The 27,750-nt window shown below is 39.5% G+C and overlaps 1 protein-coding gene across 5 annotated transcripts in view; it reads left to right on the top strand.

Annotated features, from left to right (window-relative positions):
• The first annotated feature begins 761 nt into the window (after nt 1-761).
• The window catches only part of mid1 (midline 1), a 33,699-nt gene continuing 6,710 nt past the window's right edge, over nt 762-27,750 (top strand). The window contains exons 1-4 of one of the 5 annotated variants that reach the window (XM_055230641.1): nt 762-932; nt 19,974-20,689; nt 23,144-23,203; nt 25,835-25,930. In XM_055230641.1, the coding sequence (XP_055086616.1) occupies nt 20,030-20,689; nt 23,144-23,203; nt 25,835-25,930 (816 nt within the window). In that variant the 5' untranslated portion in view covers nt 762-932; nt 19,974-20,029. Of the gene's footprint in view, nt 933-12,173; nt 12,380-16,972; nt 17,229-19,973; nt 20,690-23,143; nt 23,204-25,834; nt 25,931-27,750 lie in introns of those variants that run through there. The other 4 variants (XM_055230640.1, XM_055230642.1, XM_033987277.2 and 1 more) reach the window with 4 other exon arrangements.

Genomic DNA, 27,750 nt, shown 5'->3' with positions numbered 1-27,750 from the left:
GTAGGCTGTGAGATTTAAAGTCCTGTGGATTGTGGAAGCATTAACTTCTATACTTCCTGATGTGAATAATAAATGATAAATGTTGTTAATTATTGTGAATTAGCAGCATGCATGAAATACAAATGTGGGTATAAACACATTGGGTGTGTCTTTTAACAGATATATTGCTAATCCCTTATTCAGCAGAATATTTTTTCATGTTGTCATCATTGATTAAACATGACATTGCAAAAGGATTGTGGATATGAGATTTTACACTAAATTTCACATGAGAATTAAATTAAGTGTTTATTAAACCAGTTTTGTGCTTGAAATAAAACATCTCCTCTCCAGACGTGGCAGCTCTGATTACTCAGTTGGTTGTTAACTATTTCAGTGTTTGATTAATCACTATCACATATCATTATTGAAGCGATTATCCATTGCCTGATGGTAGTTTCATATTATTTAACCTTTATATGACTGATATGGCCACCAATCACAGTGTCCCCATTGTGACATCACGTGGCCAATTACCCCTCTAAACTCTTGTCATGCCTCCTGCAGTTTGCCATACATCTTACAATAAAACTTTGTATGTATTTTACAAACTCTGAACGTCTCCCCGTTGTCTCTCATCAGAAAGGTTAACTCCGACAGCTCCCTCATGCTCTTGTGTAAACTTGCAGCGCTGCAGACAGGCCGTACTCGCGTGTGTCAGCAAGCTATGCCCACGCCCCAACCATCAGCCCTGATTGTAGAGGCAGACATCTCACCTCCAGCTCCTGTCTACCGCTCCTGTCTGCTGCTCCTGTCGACTGCTCCTGTCTGCTGATCGTGTCTGCAGATCCTGTCTGTTCCACCTTAGGGGAAGTGTCAGCTGTCTGCAAGATGCACTCCGAACAAGGGTGAAATTAAACCAGACATTCACCACTGCAGCCATGGAGCGGCAGGTAAGACAATCAACAAGAGAAGGCAGTGACACTTGATCAAAGCGACTACCAGGAACAGAGAGGAGTCTAACACGCTTCGCTGTCTTAATGGGAATTGATAAATGTAAAGGGAGTGTGGGGTGGCAGAGTTGTTAACCCGTTTGTATTACTGTATGGAGATTGAGGGTTCAATTCCCACAAGAGCTGACCCGATGACCCTCTCCGACTAGAAACGGAGTGGAATTTGTGTTAGTTATAAGGCACGGAGTTGCTTACAGCCGCCTGGAGTTATTTGTTTATCTTACCAGGAAAGTCCCATTGAGATTACAAACGTCTTTTTCAGTCATGTTAAGAAAGCAGCACGGTTATATCAGCAAAAAGAAATACACAGATTTGGCTATACACGCAGAAAATCGTCTGTCCATTTCAAAACGTATCAGAATTTAACTATGAATAAACATGATTAATAACGTGTCTTTGAATTATTTTTCAAAACATTATAGATGGACGTTTTGTATACACCAAAGTACACCTATTTGTCAAAATAAAGTACTGAGTAGAGATTTTTATCGCCTTTCCTACTTCACTGGGACTGTACTTTGGTTAGAACTTTTTCAGTGTTTTGTGCCAAATAGTTGTGGATAGGAAAATCTGGTGATTCAGTTTGTACTTCCCCAAAACATCTGGTTCTGCTGTTACTGCAAATACCACGGTGAGTTTTACAGGCTCCTTTTATTCACAAAATCATACCTGCACTGAATTTATAAACCACATTTTAGGAGACACAACTGTGACGGAAAATAGAAGACGACAATTTGAAAAAAATCCTAGAACCACATTTTATTTATTCAGAGCAGACTGTAATCTGTTTTGAATTTGATGTCAACAACTCTTCTAAAATAATAGATGGGTTGAAGGGTTTTTAAAATCTGTGTTTTGATAGTGATGGTCAACCTTCTGTTAAGATTCTCAAGTGTCCCTGTAATACCGAAAGTCTACAATAGAAGTTTTGTCCTAAGTTTAAGCTTCATCTTGTACTAATGTCTTATTCTTAGTTGAAATGAGATACATATGAAAATGAAATGAGATAAATAAACCATTGTTCTTTGGCTTAGTCTTTTGCAGCTTTGTGTGCAGCTGTGAGAGTGAGGGCCTAGTTATTGTGACAGACTCGATCCTTGTACCATCGCCAACAACCGGGGGCGAAACTGTGCTATTTTTTTGTATGTACTCTGGACTCCCCATAGCCACACCAGGAAACCAAAACATATTCTCATATCCTCAACTTTTACCAGTATTACTTCTGAAAATGTTTAATTCAACTGAAATGTCTTTGCGAATGTACTTTGGAGGCTAAGACTTGAGTAATTTCGATTGAATTTTCCCAGTAGTGCAGTGAAAAATCTTTGCTAGGATGTCAAGGATTTGAAAAATGAATATTAAATGAAGAGGGCAGCTTTTGATCCATCTCAAGTGCTTCTAACAAACCTCTTGGATCTAGCAGCAATAGCACTCGCTGCAACACAAGCCTCATATTGAGCGCAAATGAAAACGTCCTTTGGCCCGCGTGCAGTCGCAAACAGCTGGGTCTTTGCCCTTGGCTTTTCCCAGTCTCCTCGAACGCATCCCAGCACAACAGATGTTCAGAGTTCCTCCAGTGAGTCTTGGAGAAAGGGAAGTAATAGTGATCAATGTATGCTTTTAGGGCTAGTGCGTGTTGAACATTACGCGTTTCCCTGCTGAGTTATATTTGTGAGTTGAAGTTGTGGGGTGAGGATGGATGTTTCTGCAGCGTCGTCACTGATCACTTGTTTGCTCTAATTATAAAGACGTGACGCTGGCTTTCTCATGTTCCATCCTTCAAAAGCTGGAAGCAATTATAGAGTTCCTCCGGCGCAGAGTGCTACAGGCGCTCACCACACGCGTTCAAAAAAGGAGGCTGTTTTTTAGACTTTTTCAGTTTGCGGGCTGCGGTGAAGGAGTAAACATATGACACAGAAACACATTGGAGGCTGCATAAAAATAACAAAAGCAATGGGAAATAGACTATAACTGAGTAAGTATAGTTGGTATTTTGAGAATAAATGCTTCTATCTGCCCAAACCAATTCAAAGATGACTACTACTTTAGACTACATTTCAACAGTATAGGGAAAGTTTCTATTTTACTCGCTGGGCTGCTTTCAAGTTCGATAAAATGAATTGTTCTTGGGCATGTTTCCTGATATCAACTAATATTTGAGGTCTTATCAGTACAAGGCTCTGCTCTCCAGGTTTGTATATAGGATTATAGCGTACAGGTAAGCAATACTGATAAGAGAGAAGTACATTTTGGCTGCTCTCGCTTTGGTTGTTTCTTCAAAGGGTCACCAAATGAAACGTTTGTTTTTCCTTGGCTGCTTTTTCCTGATAACCCTGTCAGATTGCACTTTTATCTTGATACTGACCAATAGCATTCAGCCATCCGGGAATAAGCCCAGCCTTCCACACTACACATATGACAACTGACCTGACAACTGACCACCATTTTTTGCTAACCAGGGATGCACACAGATTAATTAGATCTAAATAGACACCATTTTGATGATACATGTTTCCTTCTTCTTAATGGCTATGGCTACAGCACTGATTTTATATTACTCTGAAACCCATGGATAGACGTTTCTGTAGCGATTTGCTGCAAGGACTAAACCGATAATTGTCTTCTTAAAGTGTAGGCAAATGGCCGCAGTAATTTAAACAGAGATTTACTCCCAACAAAGCACCTAACTCTTAACTTTTTTGTTTTATAAAGACAAAACTGCGTCTACTTCAGTTAGCTCAAATTTGACTGGTATAAACAGAACACTACAGACCATATCAATCTTCATATCACCATTAGATACAGTATAATGCACATTATTTATCTGCTTATGAAAATTGATTGTGTTGTTGGCCCTTGCGTGAACCCACTTCCAGCACAGCCCCAGATCGCTCAGTGGAGCAGAATCAATTCCAGGTCAATGGCCACAACAGGGCTATATGTTCTGCTGGTTAGTCATACAATAAAGTAAATGCATGTTGACATTTACAAATGCATTTTCCTATATTGTGCTTTCTATGTTATAATGTTAGATAGAGCCTTTAATTGCAGAGGAAACACAAGTCGTTTTAAAGTTGAGATAGGTGTCTAATTGTCTTGCTATTATTGGGCTTGTTTATTCTGGTGATGTTCGATTGCGGTTGCTAAGTTATGGACAGTGCGCCTTGGGGAAGGGAGTAATTAAAATCTTGAACCCCTGCCATTATTAGGCCAGACTATGCATTCGTTATGTTTGTGTGTTTATTGCCAAAAGGAGAACTGGCAGTTTTCTAGTTAGGAAACAATTATTAGCCTTTTAGATCAATGCCGCCCTCCAAAAGACAATGCCAAAACATGTTCAGTCATGCGTTCGGTCAACTCTACTCCAATTATGGCCCACCGGGTAAACAACGAGATAGAGCCATCCCCTAAGCATGATCTAATTGGGGGGCGGTATATTGCGTGATTTATTTCCATGTAAATGTATATCGAGTGCAGCCATGCATCAAGACCCTGGAGACTGACCCCATCTGCTTTAGGCCTGCTCTGCTGTTTTTCCATCACATATGCATTCCCCAAGGTGCAGCACGCAGTCCCCCATAGTCTGTCCATTTGCTATGTCTTTGTCTCATTGCATAGTATCGGTCGGAGAGAGAGGGAGGAGGGGTCCGCTGTGTCGTGGGGGGATGGGGGGGGGGGGGGGGGGTACTAATGGTGTCTGTATCCATGGAGTGACCGGCAGTTCCTGGTTGTGTTTTACGCCTGCCCGAGCAGCAGTCGGCATGGGGTGCAGATGAATTCGGGAGTGCCGTAAATAAGAGGGGAGGAAAGAAGGGATGAGAGAGAATGCTTCCCCGTGTTGTTGTAATAGGGCGTCCAGCAGCATTGCTAGATTGAGCTGTCACTTGGAGATTCACCTTTCACCTGCGTTGGGAGATCATAGCCGGCCGCAGCATCGTGTAAGTCTTGCTTCTTTGATTCGAGTTGTCATACGTCGCTTCAGTGGGTTGCGCTATAGTGACTTTGCTAGAGTTTTGTATTTGTTGTATCCTCCTGGCCTAAAGCAGGAAAACGTGCTGCAATCAAGTTTAACTGTAACTGTAATCAAGTTTGTGTAGTAAACTGTTGCTCAACTAATGCAAAAGTGTGACTGTGGCTGTTCGAATCCTATCAGGACTTGTGCATACTGTAGCTGTGTCCTTGGGCAAGACTCCTCCCACCTTGCTTGGTATAAATCTGGTGTGAGCATGAGTGATGGCGGTGGTTGGTGGGATCAGTGACGCAGGTTGACACAGGTTTGCAGTTTGCTTCTGTCAGTCCATCGCATGTCCATGGCAGCTGTGGCTTCAGAAGTAGAATAACAGAGTAAGCACTAGGGTTGTATGCATTGCGATTAGATTAGATTTATGTTTTAGTAATGTTTCTGTTGTGAGTTCACAATTTATCTAGAAAAAAATGACAAAAAGACTGAGATATAAACTGAACAGGTGAGTTTTAGTTTAGGTCTGTTTGTACAGGTCTAAACTAGAGGGTTAACCGTTTTTATACAGAATAAGACGGGGTATTTTGTTATTTGTGAAGGAAATTATGGTACTTCAGAATTTCAGTCTTGGAAGCTTGCTAATTGCATCCATTCAAGCTGGTTCTTCTATAATGTATTTTTTAATACATTATACTCTTAGACTCCATCTTCAGAATGTTGAATAGGATATTGATTTTTTTCTTTTTTCTTTTGTCTAAAACTTTCAAATTGATTCGAGCTGCTCTTCATATCTCACAATGGCAAATAATCTTTTAATCCTGGATCATCACAGTGATTAGGACCCACAACACAAACAGATATTTCCCTGGCCCATTCTTGACCTTACCTGAAAATCAAATCAAAATAAGACTGCGACCTTTTCACTGTTGTTGTTGTTTGCAGACAGATGGGCAACCCAACAAGCTTATTATGAACACTGTCAGAAGTGCGACCTTGTTTATTTCGGTGTGGCTAATTTTGCAGTAAAGCAGGCACAAAAGAACACTCAGGACTAAATATGAAGTAGCAGTATTTATACACAGAAGGACCATCAATACATTTGGCTGCATTTATATTGGTTTGCGTGCCATTGTGTCTTAATTAGACATATGTAAGCTTAGTGCAATTAGTGTTGGACATCCACGACCTAGTTCCTTACACGTTTAACCAGGCTTTGTGCGCATATATATTTCACGCTATCTTCTTTGTTGTATGTAAATGAGCGTAATAATGGTGGCACTGGGAGGTGAAGCATGGCCTTGTCTTGTGATGACAGGTAACAAATGACTGCTGTCCCTTTGACAAATTCTCCGTCTCACTGTTCCTGATTAAAGTTTATTTAGCATCAGATTGCACAGCCAATTCTTATCTGCTGCCTCAAGAGGGCTTTTCTGGTCCCCTCTTTATTCCAGTTCTAACGGCTCAGACTGTCAGCCAACAACACAAAGATTCCCTCTGGCAGGAAATGGCCTTATTAAAGATGAGAGATGCGTATTTACTATTTGTACTGACTTATCTGTAATTTTCAAGCTCTGTGTTTGAGTGATAAGCCATACAGAATACACAATGTAATGTATTCCTTTAGCAATTATACAATAAAGACCTCTGAATTATTGAGAAAGTGTGATAATTTTCTCATTCAAGACAATTTAATTGCGGCTTCAAGTTATTATTTGTTGATTGGAATATTACCATTTTTATATTGTAAAGTGTTTGTTTTCTATTCTCTTCACAGAAATGCATAATGAATTAAAATTGCCTCCAACAAATTAATATGTGAGTGAAAAGACTGTATGTACATCTGTCTGTCTGTCTGTCTGTCTGTATGTGTGTGTGTGTGTGTGGGGGTGTGTGTGTGTGTGTGTGTGTGTGTGTGTGTGTGTGCAATGTAGAAAATAGCCTAATTCAAGCACCGTATGAATTGTAGGTAGAGGCAAGAGACTCTTTGTGTGTAATCTAGGAGTTTATTTTCCATAAGTACACTTGTGGTAGTATTCCCCATTCAGTATTAAAGCCTCTGATAACATAGATTTATTTAGATTTTTTTACAGAACATATTATTGAACTTAAAATGTAAATATGCTCAAATTAGCCCTACTTATTTTACTTTCTGTCTGTAGTCCTTGGCAGTCAGGATAGTATTGCACTACACTGTTCTGATACTGAAGTGCAATTGTCTTTGACACATCTGTTAAACTCAAGGCCCGCGGGCCAAATGTGGCCCTCCACATCATTTTATGTGGCCCTCGATAGGGTAAATTACAAGGTATGATGGTCTTAACATGTCATTTTATCAAGAGATACACCGTTACACAGCCATATTTTTACATCTATTTTTTACATTTATCATTTGTAACTTGAATAAGTAATAAATACAGAAACAGTTAATTAAAAAGTTAAAAAGTAGTTTAGCCATTTTGCTGATGTGGCCCTCTGTGAAAATGTGTTTGATATCCCTGGTCTATGGTGTGCCCTATCTAAGGCCCATAGTTGCAGCTTTAGAACGCCCCTTAAAGGCAACAAGATGGATGAATAGCTTGGCTGCAATTAATTAATGTTGTCACAATACTAAAATTTCAGTACTAAGGGATAGACTTAATACTCAATACCGATTTCAATACCATGTTGATAATAGAATCCACTCTTTCTTTAGACAAAAGAATGTGATTTTCAACAATAAATCATAGTACTTTCTTTTTTCTCAGTCAGTCCAGGTGGGGTTCATTGCGGTCCATGGGTGTATACTAGTCTATGTTGTCTTACACTTGTTCTGATACAGCTCAGTATAAAAAGAACAGCAAGCCACAATTTTATTCAACTAACCACAATTGCAGTCTAGACATCAAACTTCCCTCTTCCAAGACACAATATTATTCTTTCATATGAAACCTCTTTGTCTTTGAACTGCTGAGGCTTATTGTTGGTTAGTGTATTGGAATACATGTGTTGTGTATGGTTTCACACGTCTTTGGCCCGGGGCTGTGGCAGTAACACTTTGTTCCTTATTGCTAGTGTTATTAGACCAGTGTCATGCTTGTGAGGCGTGGTGTGGGAATCATGTCAACTGCAATAAGATGGTGTCTGTCAGTATTGGGGAAGAAGAATTTGTTGTTTGCATGTTAAGTGTCTCTACCTCGCGGATTGAGATGGCCAATAGAAGTCAGCTTTGCCTAATTTGCCAACGAATTCACTGTTGGGAAATTTAGTCATGGTGAGAATTAGCCCTCTTCAGCATTGTTCTGCTAACAGTCTTTACAAAACGCTACAGACTTTTTGCGGATTGGCACGAGATGTTTTGAAGGAAGTGGAGAGTGACAGACAGCAGCGGGCCCGACTGAGAAACAAACAAGCTGTGAAGGAGGAGAGGAGAGCTGAGAGGGTTTTGCCAGTGAAAAGATTAGAGTGGCATTTGGCTGCGACGCCAAGATGCATCGTTGCTCCTGCCACGCCGCCATGGCAACCAAAGATTCGCGCTTTCCTCCCCAGTGGCCCCGCTGAGTGTCCAGACTGCACCAAACGGCCATTTAAAGATGTCGTAATTATTCAAATTGACCTCAAGCCATGGACAACCCTTCTTTAAGCGGAAATGTCTTCATGATTAGCTGTTTTTGTCTCTTTGTGCAAAGGTTTTTAAAGTTATAATCTATTCATTAATCTCAACTAAAGCAACTGTAAATTATATCAGTATTAATGACACTAAAGGTTTATTTGACTTAAAGAAGACATATTGTGTTGGGCCTGTGCTTGAGTTGATTTTGCAGAATAGGTCTGTTTTAAGTTTGAATCCAGGTGTGGGTAGTATAAAGTAGGGCCACACTGAATTGAAACTACAATTTGAATAGTGGAAATCACAAAGGGCACAGTTCTTCAGGTAACAGAACTCTACAAACTTGTTCTGATGTATGGGGTTTTTATATTAGTTTAGAACCTAAATCCTGTTAGTCCTGTTAGCTTAGAACTTAAATCCTGTTTAAACTGGGAACAAAAACTAATTGTAAAAAATACAGTTTGAGTTTATGATGGAAGTATTGCCCCCTCAGCAATAACATCCAGTGTACGGTCTCTTTATATCTTATCATAACAAAATAACACAGGTTTGTGCCTGTGACAAAACATTGTAAACAAACATTAAATATCATAAATGTTCATAAACAACATTGTGTGTATTATATTTTTTATGATATTTATACCACATTCTACCGTTCATTCTACCCATCTTCCCACCTCCAGAACTAAATTTATGTCTCATTATGAAGTTAGCATCCTCAGGTCTGCAGTGTTGTCATTTGTAACAGAGTGCACTTGTTCCCCTGTGACCAATCAGCAGCATCTTTCGCTTGTTGTTAAAACAGCAGGCGATTCCACACCTCATCATCAGAGGTGATTGACACAGTCCCAAAGGAAGCTGCGGTGGGTGGAGGGGGTTCAGGAGGGGGGGTTACCTCCCATGCTCTTTCTCTCTCTGTCTCATGGGACTAAGTTAATGATCCCAGCCAAAATCATACAAAGAGCCTGAGAAGTCGGTGTGCGGCTGAAGCGTTTGGAGCAGTTTTGGGCTCGCTTTAGAAAAGGATTAGAAGAAGCAGAGGGGCTGTGTGAGGGGAATTTCAGAGATAGCGGCAGAGAGGCAGTCGAAAAAGTGAGAAGCTAAAAAGGAGGTTTGTGAGGAAAGCCACTGTTTTTTTTATATAAATCTTTCCCCCCTTGGCTTTTGCTGGTGTCTTCATCTGTCACCAACAGCATGGACTGCCTGCTGCAAACTGGGAGGTAAGCTCTAGCTGTTCCACTGGGTGACAGTCTGAAGTGCTTTTAAACTTTAGAAAAGTACATTATAGATAGCGTATACAATGGCACAATGAGTACTTGGAAGTGAATTCTCAGTAATTTCACATGTTTTGTATGGTTGAGTTTTGCTATACTATTTTGAGATATGGACTAAACATTCTGTGCAAGACAGACTCTTGTAGGAAAATAAGCTGTAGGTGGCTGTGGCTGTGTGGAGGACACCAGTGCACTGGATCCTTTTTCCAGACCTGTACCAGAATTTTGATGAGTTTAAATTGGGCCATTAACCCAGCATGCTGAAACAAACTAAGTTAAATTTAAAAACTTATTTCAAGTTAGTTTATCACATGTTTGAACCATATACCAGTAGTCAGAAATACAGTGTTTGTTATTTACTCAGTTGTAAATTCCTTCAGAAGTTCAAAATGTTCTGGTTGGCAATATTTGGAAAATAATATCTCAATAAACTTTTGGGTTTAAATTGAAAAAAGAAAGTTATAACAATGCTTTGATTATTTTGTGAATTTAATGAGGTTCTCAAATGATTTAAATTCCCATTTTGACATATTTGACCAAAGATACTCACTTGTTTAAATGATTAGTTAAAGGAGATGTATATATTACATACAGAAATGTTTAGTTTGAATTAGTTTGAAGTGTGAATAACTTCTCAGGAAGTGAGTCAGATAACTGTTCAGTGATGCTTCTTCATTGAATGACAGTCTGTGGTGTTTATAAAGTTCAGGAAAGTTGTATACTTTATAGATCACCTTGACAATTGTGTGCAGTCAATAGTTGGAACCGAATTATCTCTGCAGTTCCATGTGGATTAAACAATTGACTATGCACTTTTTTAGTAAAGTTACTAATTGTTTACATTGTTTATGCAACACTTTTTAATGATCATCATTACAGCCTGACAACGCCCAAATCAAAGCCATTTCCATTGCTCTTTCAATACTTTAATTGAAGCCCGTGGGCTAAACTGAAACTTAAGGAGGCTTGGCAAGAGTTTGGAGTTGATTCAAATCAATATCTGTGCTTTGTGCTGCTGCCTGCCCACATAAGAATAACATCTGTCTAACACTGTATCCAAAATAAAAACGTGGCGTGTCCGACAAGATTGTGCCAGGTAATAGACCCATAAGAATAACTGAGGAAATGGATTAAACTTTATGGAATCATGGATGGCAGTTGTCCGCACATGTTTGCGTTGGGAACATTTTTGATAGTGCCAAAAGCAGATGCCAATAGAAACATGAGACAAATTTCAACACTTTCTAAGTCAACATCCCCAGCCACAATGCATTCCTGTGTGTTTTTATGTTTGGAAATGTGGCCATAGAAAAAACAAAGATGTCGTTTATTGTCAAAATTAAGCTCAGGGTAAACATTCTGTTATAACTCCACTATAAGCTATAATTAAAGGTCTTATATTATGCAGAATTGACTTGTGAGCTTTTAGCCATGTAAGAATGTCGTTACCTTATGAAAACCAGACCAGCTGGGCTTTGTTTCATTCACAAAAGTTTGAGTAAACCTTTATTATTAATCTATCTACATCTCTAAAGCTCAAAATGCTCTGTCCCACCTTGTAATGTGCAAGTCAACAACTACCAGAGTGAAGGTATATGGAGTAAAAAAAACACAGTAGAGCACTTCCTGTATTACTACATGACATCAAAAGGTGGGACACTCCCCTTGAGAGAAGAACACAGCCTAAATTTGCAGGGTTTGTGTGGTAAACGTGTGTGATTGAAACAAAACACAACTACAGATATGTTTTTGATGAGGAAACTTTATTTATATATTTATTTTTTATTACATTTTTAGTTGAGTCATATTATTTTATACGCTGCACATCCCTCTTCTGAGCAATAGTGGATTTCTATTATTCCTATTTGTTTGATTCACCATATACTTAATAGCAATGTTTATATAACTTTGTAAGCTTTGTACATCAACAGCTTAAACTTTAACGTGACTGCAGTGTTTTGATTTCCAATAAGTTCAATTTGCAGCACGGTGGGTATGTTATGATGAGGCACTGACCTGGAAAAAACCCCACACTAGTAGCTCTTCCTATAATCATTACTTTAGCTTATGCACTAGTTCATTTGTCAGCAGGATCAAATGTATTACTACGTCACTTTTTTTCCATAGTAGTGATAATAGCACTGCAGTTCTATGGTATCTAGTTTCTGGCTTTTTAGTATTTGGAATTTCAAAATGACAAAAATCTATTGTTTTGTAACTATGGCAAAACTCCATGTGCTCATAGCCTGGAGTGGTTCACTGAAAGAGTCTCTAGTCCGGCCCCTCCTGCTCTCATTGGCTAGTGTAACAACTTACAGCCCACAGTGTGTGCATGGGATAGGTACAGTGGTGAGAGAGGAGAGTTGAGAAGGGGGCGGAAAGTTTCGATCATCCTTTTGAGTTTGATGTCGACTTTGACAACAGGGTTCGAGGGTCACAGACTTTGGGAACTCTATAGCTGCCCTGGGAGTTGAAGCAGTTTTGTCGGATCACCTTTGTAGATCAGCGCTAACAAATGACAAATAGATTCTCTCCACGCCTGTGTATGGATGTCACCATGTCCCAGGTAAGTCATAGGTGAGCTCTTTGTTAGATTTATACTTTTCGCTGTTCTCTTTCTCAATTTTTTTTTTTTTTTTCCTGACCATAACAGTGAGTCAGAGTGCGTTTCGAAGCCTGCGGGCCAGGGCTGTTCTCAAGCACAGAGGTTGTTTGGCCTTGGTGTGTGCGCATATTGCTTTATGTTTAACAGGACACAATACCAGAGGGATAGAGTGACTAAACGCGAAGGATATGGGGAATTCTTTATAACTGTTATGCTTGGAGAAGAGTAGAAAACAAGTAGTTCCATTCTTAGATGTTGCATGAGCTATTCTGTGAGTAATACACTTTTAAACTGGATTTCCTAAAACTGCAATATGTATGTACAGTTCCTGGATAGCCTTGCATAATATTTATAATGTATGTAACTTATGCCTAAAGAGGAGCATACCATTCATTCCTTGATAAGATGGCAGATAGTGAACTACAGGGATCTCTTGTCTTGAAAGCTGCCGACGTGGAGATTTATTGCTGCAACATGACGATAAACTATCTGAGCCTTAGTGTTGAGTAGGTGGTTTCCCATACAACTTGTAACTCATTCACTCATAATGTGTAACATGCTCCCGCCCCCGCTGCCTTTGATCAAAAAGTGTGAAAGTTTATTATTATATTACTTCTAAGAATCAACTTATCTGTTTGGTATTCACCGCTTTTGTTATTTTGTAGGCCAGTCAGTGTTTAGCATCTACACATTGCAATACTACTTGCTACCACATGATGTCCCTCTATTAATGTCCTTGATCCAGATCCACCCAGCCAAGTGTCTACTTCTTGCTGGGGCATCAAATTAGCTAATAATATCAGTAGGGATAGCACGTGTAGCTCACATTTGGCTTTCTGAGGGTTTTGGCATATTTTCACAGCAGTTTTATTGACGTGGGCTGAGGATTTGAAAGCGACTGAATTCTTGTGGTAGTGGGAAGGATACAGTGTTTTCCCTCAGAAGCCACATGCCAAGTGTGCCAAGAGGAAATGAATTTGGTGGAGCCTCCAAATTGGACCACCGTGACCTTTAGCCTGTTGCTCAGCGGGATGGTTAACTTGTGAAAAAATAAACACGGTACCTTTATGCGGCCTATATCCCACATCGAGACGGCATTTTAACTAAAAGCCATTTTGTATTGCCTAGACATGCTCTGGAATATTTTGAAAAGAATAATGAACACCTGCACAGAATTTTAATATAGATTACAAAATAACTTGACTTGCATGTAATAAGAGTAATGGAGATGTTATTGTTGAGACAAGCAGTTAGGTCAGATCTGTGGAGAGGCAGCCCTGCACACTGTAATACTAATGCATTTTTTAAAAAGGCATTTTGGACACCTATAACTGAGTAAATGCAAGATTGGTATAGTTAACGCCATAGTGTGAAACATTCTCTTGCAGCAGATCAATAACATTTATATGAATGCAAGCAGGTGGCATAGAGCAGTTACATAGTGCAGATTTAAAGTAACACCAACTATCTTGCCATCTCTGGATAACTCCCATTGCAGCGTTAATACCATTAGCCTATAGTTTTTACCATTTAAAGTACATTATAAAAATGTGCCTGCAATACCCTACATCATGCCTTACTTAATATTCAATGTGTAAGTTATGACAACCCCTAAAGCTCCACTGTGCATATATTAACTAACTCAATTTATGCTTACTGCTTTTTAATCATCTGATATAGAACTATATGATTGCTTTACTCTGCCAGTCTGTCGCTCTTCATTTTACACTAATACGCCTCATAGTACAGTGTAATAAAATGCCCTTTAATTGTTGCCAGCCCGTGCCAAGCCCTGCGTCGCTAATGCAGTGATGTGTGCAGCTGTGGATCAGGTAGTTTTTTCAGTGTAATCACATGCCCAGTTCTGCCCCAGTTGTAAATGGTATTAGTCCAGAAATGTGCCAGTGCTGAGCTGGCTTCTTGAAGAGGCAGGACAGGGCCACCATCGGTCACACTGGTGCAGCAGACAGGATTAGGGATAAATATGTTAGGTGTCCGCCCCTGGAGAAAGACAAAGAGTAATATCAGGCTCTGTGCCGCGGCTGAATTCGTGCTTTAAAGCCATCATTAAGGTCGATAAAAGGCCAGAACCGAAAGGATTAGAAAGTGCTTTAGCGGGAAATAGACTGTGTGAGACTGTAATTGTTTAATCTCACACTGACCTATTATTCCACAGTCAAATTTCACTTCCTATGGCCAACTCCTAATGTCACTTCTCCAAGCTGCTCCTGCACTTAAACTTCACTTACGGGTACAGACTGCTTATGTAAGAGAAAAGAGGTCCCCATTATTACTACTAATGAGTATTGTATTATATAGCTATCTTAGTTACAAACAATATTCTGTTAAAAAAATTATGTTACTTATGGTTTGTGATAGTCTCATGTGCACATGAACTATCGGTGGTTTTCAGATTCAGATTCTATATGATGATGTTGACAATTAGGGGCCAAGAGCCAGTTTTCCCTATTTATTACATTGTATTTTTATGAGAAATAACTCAGTGGCAAATGCACAACATGTTGTACCTGATCATTTCTATTAACTAAAGTATGATCTAGAGGACCTCTTATGCAAAATCGATTTTTTTAGAGCACATGTGTCAAACTTAAGGCCTGTGGGCCAAATGTGGCCCTTGACATGGTAAATTAAAAGGTATGATGGTTTTAAAATGTCATTTTATCAGTAGATATGCACTTACACAGCCATATTTTACATCTAGGCAAATGCATATGCAATATTTGTAACTTGAATAAGTAATAAATACAGAAAAAGTTAATCAAGAAGTTAAAAAAAAGTAGTTTGATTTATTTTATATATGGACCTTTGAGGGCAGCCATTTTGCTGACATGGCCCTTGGTGAAAATGTGTTTGACACCCCTGTTTTAGAGCTTTTAGCCATGTTGTGGTTGTTTCCCCTCACCATTTACTTAGCCAAACTTGTATTTGTAGTGATTCGTACATATTTGAGCAATCTTTAATTTATTATTTTCAAGACGCCATGGTGCCAATCAAGCCCCGTTTTCACCAAAACCAGCATATGCCTATTGTTTTACAATTTTATTTTTTTTAATGGGTGAAATGGACAGAATTTAGCAGAGCTGGTACAAATGAAAAAAAAATCTGTTGTTCGCTAGTGTGATCTGCAGCTATCCATCCGAGGTACCGTTTGTTCTGATGACATTTATGAGAGATGTCAGCGCCCATTGGACACCACAGTTTTTCTTTTATTAAAAATCAATTTATGAATATTGCGATTTTAAATGTCCAAATTATAACGTAATGATCCACGGGGGTCATACATTATAGTTCTATAGCAGACACAAGCACAAGAGGTCTGCTTTAAATACTACGCCATCTGAAACGCAGCTTTAGGGATTATCATTGACTGATGTCCCAGTGAACAGTAGGAGTCGTGTTGGAACTTGTTAAAGAAACTGTAAATTGTGATTACAGCTATTACGTGATAATTGCCTCCATTGTAAATAGATTGAACTATTTGCAACACAGCAGGACAGACACATCAAATCCACTGTTTAGTTATGTCTTCTAAAATACTAGGATTAAATGTAATCCTATCCCACTATATTCTGTGTAATTTCAGATCTTCTGCGCTTTCCACTGTTCATTTCACGCATGCCCCCTATTTATACAATTGCCATGTCAATCTAATCTCCACATTTAGAGCTTGCAAATCTATCCCTGTTTGTGTATATTTTGGTCAGATTGAAAACAGCTACGCAAACACAGAAACACATACTAATTAGTCTATTTTAATTTCCTGTCTAATTATGCGTAACATCTCTCCTTCCCCCTTTTCAAGGCTTCATTTTGACACCAAGGGAACGCCGCTCACATCCCACGATATACACCTCCCAGGCAGTGCGTGCTCACACCCACCACTTTGTCTGAACTTTTAGCGCTTCTTTAATATTTACAGTCTGCCTCTGTTTGCTCTCAGCCAGGAGGATAAGCACCCACGGGACCTCCCTTTTTTTGAATGACAGGAGAATTCAAAGCTAGCCCGGCGGGGGTTATGTGTCTGCAAATATACAAGGAGCGCACCGTAAGCAGATGGAACTTCAGTGATAGAAGCTAGCCGGGACATCAGTGTACATAGCACTCCCTGTCGACTCCGTGTCTCATTTCATTTGCAGACACGTCCTTCATTCGGGCTGTACGGCTTAGCGCACTACATGAGGTTGATGGGAGTGTTTCAAATCACTCAGGGTTTGGATCTGTCTTTGTGAAGAGCACTCAAGTGTCCTTTACCCATCGCTTTGAAATTCTAGTGGAGAAAAAAACCCATTGTAAAAACAGGAATGGTCACACAAGGAGAGGTGAAAGTGATCTAGGTGCGCTGTGAATGGGTAGGGCTGAGGACACATGACCTGTCTGTAAGGGCATTGGCTACCACTCTATGCATTCTTGTGCCTCTGTTATGTGCTGATTGTAGCCCGGTTTCTCATCCCTCACACACATGCCCGCTCTGTTGCTCTGTTTTGTGTCGTTCTCTTCCAGTACTGGCCAGAGCTCCGGCTGTAGGTGGAGCTGGCTTTCCTGGAATTGTCGGGCAACTTTTCCTGTTGTGCTTGCTACCTCTGGTCCAATCTTTTCTGCCTATATGACAGCTCTGCCTGCAGGATTACTGGCCTGGGAGGACCTGTGCCATCTGGATGTCCCTCTCTAATGACTTTCTGGGTTTTAGGGCGCATGCATATGTTATGATGGGTATATTTTCATGAATCGGGACAGAAGTTTGCTTACAGCAGAGATGTGGCGGCAGTGCAAAGGAGGGCGAAATCCATCGGTGGGTAAACCTTGTATGAATGGACTGAGTAATGTACTTGGGGCACTTCGCAGTAGCTCTTTGCCATAATATTACTTTACATGGCTTGGTGACTTCAGTGTATTTTATAACATAGACGATGACATCAGAGGATTAGCGCCTGTATTGTACTGGTTTTACAAAGCTCTTTACACATTTGAATGTAGGGCACTAGTGGAATTAGGTCTGAATAAGGTAACACATTTGGTAAGACATGCTGTGTAACTATTTCACTCTGTGCTTATTTTGTGTTATCAGAAAAATCCCAAATGTAAACATGACAAGTATATAAACTCTTGCAATATTAAGGTCATGTTTTTAGGTGAGACAATATGAGACGATAGTGACAGCAGTAAGTCTCGGTCAAAAGTTCAGAAAGACTAAACCAGGATTAAAAGACGACAAAATAAAATGAACTGCTCAGACATATGAAATTATTTATTTATTTGATCACTCCGTGTTTATTTTAAGACTTCTTCAGAGTAAATCTTTTGAGGTGGAGCTCCATAGACACATTGATATCGACTTATTATTTTTTCTCAGGGATTATTTCTACAAATTTATGACAAAACCAAATGGAATATGCCACATAGTCATTATGTAAACATGGAGGCAACCCTAACCCATACTGTGAGACCTGTTATGATAAAAACTATATCGAATTATTGACATTACGTGACAGATGGAACAATAATGTTTGGGGGTCAATATTTATCATGGGGACTTTTCATTGCACTAGTGGAAAAACTGTTGTGATTTTTTTGTTCTATGATGAGATTTGAGTCAAATTATTAACTTTTATGCCTTATTATAGATAAAACTAACTACTAAGAGTTGCTTTCTGTTATTTATTCATTGCAGTTCAGATTTTTTAGCAATACTGCACATTTACAATCATTTTTTGAGGATAATTCTGCTTTAGAGTTTGGTTTCAATATAATCTTTCATCGTCTATTTACTTCAAAACTTGTTATTGTAAAGTTTTAGGTTTAAAAACTATTAAAACCATGTTTGCTCATAGTCCTTTGCCGTGTCAGTATGCATTACATAACTCAGCTCTGAACCCACGCGCACCTTTGATTCAGTGGCATGGAATTAAACGACCACAGGTGCATCACAGCCGGTCGCCACAATAGTCCAGTACTGTGCAGCGACACAGCTAAATATCTGCGGGTATTCCAGTAAGAGCTGAAAAGAACTGACCAAAGTAGCCCTGAGATAATTACTTTAACCAAGACTTCTAAAAGGGGGCCCACACTGTACTGATAATGAGCACTGGCTTCTTCACACATAATGAGCGGGAGGTAGAGAGTTCACATGGAGCAGAGTGTTCGCTCGCAGCTGTGGGTGTCCGAATGGCTCACAACAAAGGCTCAGTGTCTGTAAGAGTGTATTGCCCCAGCCATCAGCAAGCAGGCCAATATACTTCTGCTTGGCTGAGCTGTCCATCCTGCCAGAGAATACAGTACTCACAGGGACACATGGGGACAGGCTATACACTGGAGAGCGCTGCCAAATGAAAATAGTGTAACATCAGTGCTCATACAGGCTGCTCTCTGCATAATTCTCAGACATTTTTTATCTAGTCTGGTTTGTATTTTGGTCTCATTTCCATAATCAGATTTTGACGTTATGCATGTTCTTTACATTATATATTCACCGAGTGCAATAGACTAGCTCAGGGGTGGACCACAAAGGGCACTAAAATTTGAGGCGCTGGGCCAGGACATATATATGTAAATATTACATTAGAGAACTGCCTGCAACATGTAGCAAAGCATGAATATGGAAGGCTCATTGTACAAATTGTTTTCCAAATGCATAAATTATAATTATTATTTTTTTGTTTTTCCTTGGCGAAAAGGAGGGTCTAAGGACAGAGGATGTTCTGGGACAGTTATCCATTTGCTTGTTTTCTGTTGATTAATTTGCTTGTCCGTTTTTCTTTCATTGTTGATTTTCTGACTCTCTGTTGGTTAAATTAATTCTAATTTACAGCCCTAAGAGGCAACTACTGTTGTGATTTTGGGCTTTACAAAAATAAATTGAATTGAAATCAATAATTGATTTATTAAACTTAAGTTAAGTAAACACAGCAGAAAAAACTTTGCACAAGGTTTACCCTTACCTATTGTAATATAATTTGATCACGTTCACTGGTCCGGATTAATAAGCCCAAAGAGCCACGTGTGGTCCCTGGGCCGTAGTTTGCCCATGTCTGGACTAGCTGCATGTTATTCGAACCAGGAAATTAGAATGTGTATCAATGGAAATGAAAAAAACAAAACATGTTTTTGATTTATCACAATTTTGAATTGAATTTTGTTTTTAGAACTGGCTTTTAATATTAATTTCCTGAACATATATATCTTTTAAGTGCCATTTAACACTCTAAATTATAACGTTTTTTCCTCCAGTCTGAACTCTGCTTCAAACCACATGCTTTTTCTGGCAGCGAATTGGCTGTGGACCTCTTTATTTAAAAGCTCCAAGCATAAAATTGACAAAAAGAGATGACTGAATCTCGATCTCAATTACAGTTTGATGAATTGCACAGCCCTAGTATATATTGCAATGAATCCACACTTCAAATGTAACTCCATTCAACTCGCACTAGAAACAAGCACTACCTTTTATATTCTCCTCTTAGTTCATTCAGTCAAGTGTTAAGATTGCCCCTTTAGTCGGCTCTACAAAGTGAAATGTCTTGTGTGCTTGTTTTCACAGATAGCTGCTCAGCTTCCGTGGATTTCGCTGTCAAGCCCGCTGCGTTTGGCCTGAAGATGGAAACACTGGAGTCGGAGCTGACCTGCCCAATTTGTCTGGAGCTCTTTGATGACCCACTGCTGTTGCCCTGCGCACACAGCCTTTGTTTCAACTGTGCCCACCGCATCCTGGTCTCCCACTGCACCCCCAACGAACCCATCCACTCCATCAGCGCCTTCCAGTGCCCCACCTGCCGCTATGTCATCACCCTCAACCAGAAGGGTCTAGACGGACTCAAGCGCAACGTGACCCTGCAAAACATAATCGACCGCTATCAGAAGGCCTCGTTGAGTGGACCTAACTCACCGAGTGAAACGCGCCGGGACCGCCCCACCACAGACTCTTATGCCAAGATGGCCGACAGAGTTCAGTGTCAATTCTGTGAGCAGGACCCTCCGCAGGATGCCGTCAAGACCTGCGTTACCTGCGAGGTGTCCTATTGCGAGGAGTGTCTAAAGGCCACGCACCCCAATAAGAAGCCTTTTACGGGCCACCGACTGATTGAGCCATTGCAGGACTCCCATCTGCGCGGGCTCATGTGTGTGGAGCATGAAGAGGAGAAGGTCAACATGTACTGTGTGACTGACGAGCAGTTGATCTGTGCACTCTGTAAGCTGGTGGGCCGCCACAGGGACCACCAGGTAGCAGCCCTCAGCGACAGATACGACAAACTCAAGGTAAGTGGTGTCGAAATTAATTAGTGAAAATGTGTATAGAGTGTTATGCTGGCATGTCACGCTTTTCAGTACTCCAACAAACTTGTACCTGAAGTCGGGCACAATTACTCGTTATCAAATCAAAATTGCTGTTTGAATGGAAGCAATTAGTGAATCGAAAAATGAGCAATATTTGAAACACCACAAAACAGTCTTAAACTTGGATTATACTTTTTGTGTGTAGATTCTGCGCGGAAATTAGACACACAGACCCAAGCAGAGCAAACGTGGGCAGTATTTATAGTCTGTGTGGCCCACGCGGCTGCAGAGAGTAGAAATCTAAACTAGCTACAAGGGAATCCCGCTCATTTCTGCGCAGACCGTTTGCGTAGTTCATTTTTTGTTGAAACGTCGATGCTGAAATTTCAGTCAGTGCAGATGCCACGTGGAGGAGTGTGCCTGAAAAAAATTATGAAATTTGGCTGAACGGAACTTGCTGACTTGTCAAACCAAGCTTTATTCTGTATAAAAATAAAAATCAACAAAAAACTGCTAACTCTGTTCTGAAATGTTCTGAAAGTGTGATTCTTGTATTAGTTTTGTCAGTTCATATATCAGTCTTTTGGTCAATCCTTTGGACACATTTAAAACATATATTTCAAATTTAATCGCAATTGCAATGCTTGTCAGAAAAATAGCAACTACCGGTACATATTTTTCATAAATCATTCGCCCTAACACAAAGTAACTTATAGATAAACAAAAGGGGTTAACAAAATACTGAAAAAAAAGATCTATTAGAGTTTAGCCCATTTAGATTAGCATATTAAGATAATGGGCAATGGCAAACAAGTAAACGGCAAAATGTTATGTATTTGACATAGTAAATATGATGTATTACTACTACTATAAGTACTAATAGTATAGATATTTTATGTATTTATTTAAGTAAAACTAGTTGCTTGAACATCACACTAATGCTGTTGTTGTGTCATCTGGCAAGAAACTTCACTCCTGGTACATACTCGATTACTGGTTGCAACTAGAAGCAAAATTGATGTAAAATAAATAAATAAATGTAAAAATTACCCTGAGACTTGTTTACTGTGACAATTGAATAGAAGCAAGCCGGATGGGAAATAAACATGGAAAATCTGTTATAAACCAGATGCACACATTGTAATTATCAACGGCCGCAATATGTAATTTTGTACAATTTAAGACAGCATCAATAAGTAAAAGATTGTTGCGCATGTGTGCCTTATTAAAATGAAGCTGGAATTGAGGGGTGCTGTTAACAAGAGAAGCCCTGAACAAAAGCATGAATGTTGCATGATAATTGGTACAGGCGCACATTATGTTATCTGCAAGTGAAGAATATTAATTATGAGGTTCAGAGGCGGTCTCCCTCTTGGCCAGCCTTAAATGACTCCCTTTGCGCAGCAGGCCCTCACAGTTTGAGTGGGATCTGGTGCCTCACTTTGAGCAGATGGGTGACATCAATAAGGGATGACAAAATGCTATTAGGAGGAGCGTATAACAAGATAGCCCTGGAATTCAGACTCTAGTTTTAAAATGTATGAGCTTCAGTCATTTACTCAGACTCTGGATTGGCATTAAAGCACCAGTATTTCTCTATCTTATAGGAGTTTTTTAAAATAATTGGACACCTTTAAGTCAGTCTCTGAAGTTTTAAAAGATTGCTAGCACTGAAGTTGGTTAGGTGTGATTAGAAGGAGACTGCTGGTGAAGGTGTATGGACTTCAAAAACACAGAGGAGACTTTGTACATTTGCACACGATGACATCATACAGTGGGATAAAGTGTTTTTTGGCAAGAGCTTTAAAGCCTTTAAAATACAACATGATGTTTTTGACGAGGACATTACCACATGTTTAAATTCTAAAAAGACAGTTTTTTTCTTTAAGCAGGTTGGTTATTTATTATTTTATAATTTTTTCATGACAAAAGGTAATTGAAAAAGAAGAATAGAATAGGTAATAGAAAAATAGGTAACAGAAAAATAGAAAATCATCTCATCAATGTGGTGGTTCTTTGGGTTAGCAAAACATATCGTCACCCATATGTAATTTATAACTAACGCCACATTAACCTGCTGTACACTGCATGTATGTCAAATGTACACAGTGCATGTTATAATTACTAATAACTTGCCCTATAGCTCTAATACATTATAGCTACCCCTGGATTCTCTGAGGTGCATGGTATGAATATTGAGCGCATCCTTTTGGCCATTTTAATATGTACTGTTCATGTTCACTGTGCATGCCTCATCGGGGGCTTATATAAACTGTATCACAAAAGCCACTTAAAGCCTCTGTGTACCTGTCCCATTCTTTCACAATGCTTGGTCACCCTGGCACTGACAAACGGCTCTCCTTTTAAGGTAGGATAGGCGAGAGAGGAGCCAACTTAACCCTCTTTCCTTTGTTCGATCATGCTGTCGCTGAGCAGAAACCCCCCGGACGCTTTCTCTTTGTGGGGCGGGATGATTCTTACCAGGATGCAGAACAGGTGACCATTTCTTTACATCATTCCTCATTTAGGGACTTCTGTGGGTCAATATTACGGTGAATATTATAACCCCCAAATGCCTTCAGCACAACAGTCTTGGTGAAAGTAACTATACCCTGCACCATTGCCCCATTGTAAAGGCCCTGCCACACAGTAAGCTGAGCCACGCTATTGTAACTGTTATTAATATGCCGCATTGTGTTGTGAGGCTGCTAGATGCTCGTTATCTGATTCAGTATTTAATGAATGTGCTAACGCTATTCTCTCTCACTTAATAAGTTAATCTGTCAGAGCTGTGTTTACATTATTGGCCACACAAATAGAGCCAAGATGAATAGAATCCATTTTACCTCATTAGAAATTGTTACGGCTATTATTGCTTTTCCCACTTGATCTGGCATTCAGTCTGCAGCAGCTTACATAGCAGTAATAGGCATCTTCTTTCATGTGTGATGTTACTAGAGGATGTTAAATGGGAATAAATAAATACAGAAAAGTGGAATTGTTCTTTTATGGCTTATAGAACAGGACACAGATGGTGTGCATTAGTGTTTGGAGTTGTTGGTTTGTGACAAAGAAGATGGTTAGCAAAAGAAAAGTGCTGTTTGGCACTGTTTAAACTGGAAGATTGTGGCAACATGCAATTTATGAGCTGTAATGATATTGTTATAGTTGTATTAGCGCATTTAAATTGTTTTTGGCAGATGACAAATTATGACTTGTATATAAAGTTGAAAAAACAGAGCCTCTCGAAAAGTACAAAATAATTAAAAGCCTTTATTACCGCATGGCAGATGAAGTTAAAATCATTACTTTTATATCTTGTAATTTTGTTCGTGCTGAGTGGGATTTCTGCAGCAAATTTGCCTTCTAATGCAAAGGTTTTACACCTGATGCCCTTCCTTAACGTTACCTTTTACATATCACTGGGAACGTCACAATTTGGCAAAAGAGATCCTCCGCAGAACTAATACTTTTATATTGAAATGTGTCGATCAGAATTGAGAAAAGAGTTGATTTGAATTTTTGCAAGGCACTGACATTGGCTGAGTGTTTTATAAAGTGACACTAAAACATGATGGTCAATAGACTTCAGTGGACGCACAGCCTAATAATTCAATTTCAGCATTTTAACTTTCTATAAAGACACTCAAATGTGAACCTTTCTGCCATTTGTAGTTGTAAACATACTAATTAAATACACTGACCGAGGACATCTAACAATATAGCCGGTAAATGTAACAGCCTTTTATGTGGCGCAGTGGTGGAGGTGGTGACAGGATGACGTGTAACCTTTGACAACTGATAAAATTCCAAACTCGGACACAGGATCAAATTCCAGGTCCTGACAGTGACCCGTCCAGACCGGGTGAGGAAGGAAGAGAGAGTGGCCAAAGCAAAGGTGTGGGGCCATAAACTTTTCCATATCAAAGGAAGCTGCTTGTCTTTCCCCTCATCAGCTCCAAATCCTTTTAGGAAAACACCTCCATTAGTGGGAAATATTACAATGCCAGCAATATAAAAATGCTCTTTGTTCGTAATTTCATTCATTCTTTGGTGTTTTGTAAGTTAGGGGGAATTCCCTCTGTGTTGTGTCCAAATGGCTTTCAGCGCCTTACTCTGTAGATAAATAAATCATATTCTCTGAGCTGTGAAATTTAAAGTGCATAAACCTTATAAAATCACAATGCTCTTGCTCAAGTCCCTTCACCTGTTTTATTACTATTTCATTTTGGAGCCAAAGTAGCTTTTAGTGCCCACATAAATACACTTTATATTAGCTAGTACTTCTTCATGGTTTCTGTATATTATAAAAAGGTTGAAGATACAGTTTTATTATTATTAGCTCACAGAATATTGGTTTGGAAATTAAATATATTTGCATGTTTATACCTTGAAGATATTTACTTTAAGCAGGTATTACAATTCATTCAAGTGTCATTGATCGTGCGTATCAGATAATCAAATAGAGATTCAATCATTTTAATCGTCTCGGTCCTCGAGAGGTCAATACTTGAACTGGAATTTGGACTATTGTTATGAAAATATACTTAAAATTAAACTTTTCCATGCGGGCTACCCTTCCCTTAAATGAACAATAACAGTTACATAATCACATGTAAACTCTTTCCAATTATTGCTGCCCATTTTCCGTGACATACAGTTATCACTAATTAAACCTTGGTTAAAATTTGAAATCTGATTAGAAGTGTAATTCATGTCTACCATGGGACATCGTCATCGTGCTGCCCAATTACAGAAGCAGATTACGTTTGTAACAGAAGCCTTTGATGTGACTCAGTGATTAGCACAGTTGGGCTTTAGTTGTCCAAATCAGTGGCAGATGCTCGGCTAAGCTCCGCGGCCTTAGCCTCAACAATCATGGGATCTTTGGCACACGGCTAGCGCTGGGGGTCCCTTCACTCATCGCACACCAAATATAATCAGTTGTATCCAGTAGCCCTACTGTGTATATGTGTGTGTGTGTGTGTGTGTGTCCTCCGCTTCTTACACTTTGGTACAGTAATGTTCTCTCTCACTTGACTTGCCCCTACAATTTACTGCGGCTGTTTGCGTTTTGATGGGGAGGAGTGTGTAATGAAATATTCCTTTTCAATTTTGTTTTCGCAGCAAGCCCTGGATTCCAATCTGAGCAATCTAATCAAGAGAACCAGCGAATTGGAAACGCTGATGGGCAAACTTATCCAAACCTGCCAGCACGTGGAGGTGAGGTTGTTAATCTGTCCCGGTTCAGGTAAAAGGCTCTTGACTCTGTGGAAAATAAGTCATTAAATTATTAACATTGATAGATCATTGTTTGTTTTTTTTGTTTTTTCTGTTTCTGTTTTCTCTACGTCGACACATTTCTGTTCTCATTAGTCAGTATATTAATAATGTATGTACAATGCACTCACAAGCAAGTACTTACAGTGATAAGTGAGTCTATTAAAGTCTACCACAGAATAAGGTTTGTTGTTTGAAAGAGACAAAACAGTTTGGTCAAACTCTGTATATTATATCTATTACTATCACTTTATATTTTATGACTGGGATCATTTCAATGATCTTCTCTGTTTTTTGATTAATTGGGGAACTATTAAAGGGTAAATATTCAGGTGAGGGTCCGCCACCTGCTTGTCTCCATGGAGATGTTATTGTGTTGCAGTATGGCATTAAACTCTATCTCTATTCTGCATTGGTTCATTTACAGGTGTTTTTATGAATAATGCTTTGAAAAACATTCTTACTGTGAATGGGCTCGCCTATCCACAGGTCCGACCTGTAACTTGGCCGAGTGTCATCCTCTGCTTCATGTTTAATGCCATACTGAAAAATATTTCAGGTAAAGCAATAACATCTCCATGGAGACAAGCTGGTGAAGCTTCATCCAAAAAGTTACAGAGTGCACCTTTAATGAAACAAGAAGTATATATGCCAGAGCAGTAGGAAAGTTAACCTGATGGTGGCACGATGACTGGGTGGTACAGTGGTACAGGTTCTGGGTTTAATTTCCAGGGAACCCAGGCTGTTCTGTGCAGTTTGCATGTTTCTCTCTGTGTGTGGGTGAGTTTCCTCCAATCACTCTGGTTTTCCCATCAGCCACATGCATCATAAATAAAAATCTGTGGTGGACTGTGCCTCAGGACCTGGGCCAGCAGCCTATATTTACAGATACAACTATCCATGGGCCTACAGATGCCAAAGTAACCAGTTAGGCTACAGCCTCTCAGCCAGTGTGCTCACCTGCGCTGGAGGAGGCACTGAGACAGGGCTGAACCACACATTGCTGATGGTCCACAATATTTAGTGTCTTTGTTGACTATGCTGACTATTTTACTGCTTTAATGCATAAATGGCCCATCAAACTGCACCAGCTGATTGATAGGACCACACAAGTGCACACGCTGAGTCAGAATCTGCACACAAATTACTGTCAGCAACTGGACACAAATTTTACTTTTTCTTATTTGGCTATAATACAAGTTACTCCACATAGACATAGCATCCCAGCACCTTACTCACCGCTGCTGTCTTCACCTTGTGTGCCATCTATCAGAGGTAATTCTATTATTTTAAAGGTCCTATATTACACAAAGGTGACTTATGAGGTTTTAGCCATGTTACAATGCTGTTACCTCCTCAAAAAACATACCTGGAGTTGTGTTTTGTTTAATTCACTCATTCATTATTAGCCTGTTCCATCTTATGATGTCATGTAGTGGTAGTTTTCAATTTAATAACCACCTTTCACCTTAAGTTCAATAGAGATTGGCAATTCCAGGGCTGAATGATCTAAATGATTCTAGTGAAGGTGTATGGAGTTTAAAAACACAGTAGAGCACTTCCTGTATTATCACATTACAGCACAATGTGGAACAGAGAGTTTTTAGTTTGAGAACAGAACTCAGCCTAAACATGCAGGGTTTGTGCGTTAAACGTGTGAACAAAACAACTCCAGGTATGTTTTTGATGAGGAAAAATTATAACATAGATCAGAAATTAGTGTAATGTGGGTCCTTTAGTAGATCCATGGTTCATTCTGTGCT

Source organism: Periophthalmus magnuspinnatus, chromosome 21 (assembly GCF_009829125.3).
Source record: "Periophthalmus magnuspinnatus isolate fPerMag1 chromosome 21, fPerMag1.2.pri, whole genome shotgun sequence".
NCBI lineage: Eukaryota > Metazoa > Chordata > Actinopteri > Gobiiformes > Gobiidae > Periophthalmus > Periophthalmus magnuspinnatus.
Note: the sequence above shows the minus strand (reverse complement) of the source record. Positions and strands in the feature narration are given on the sequence as shown.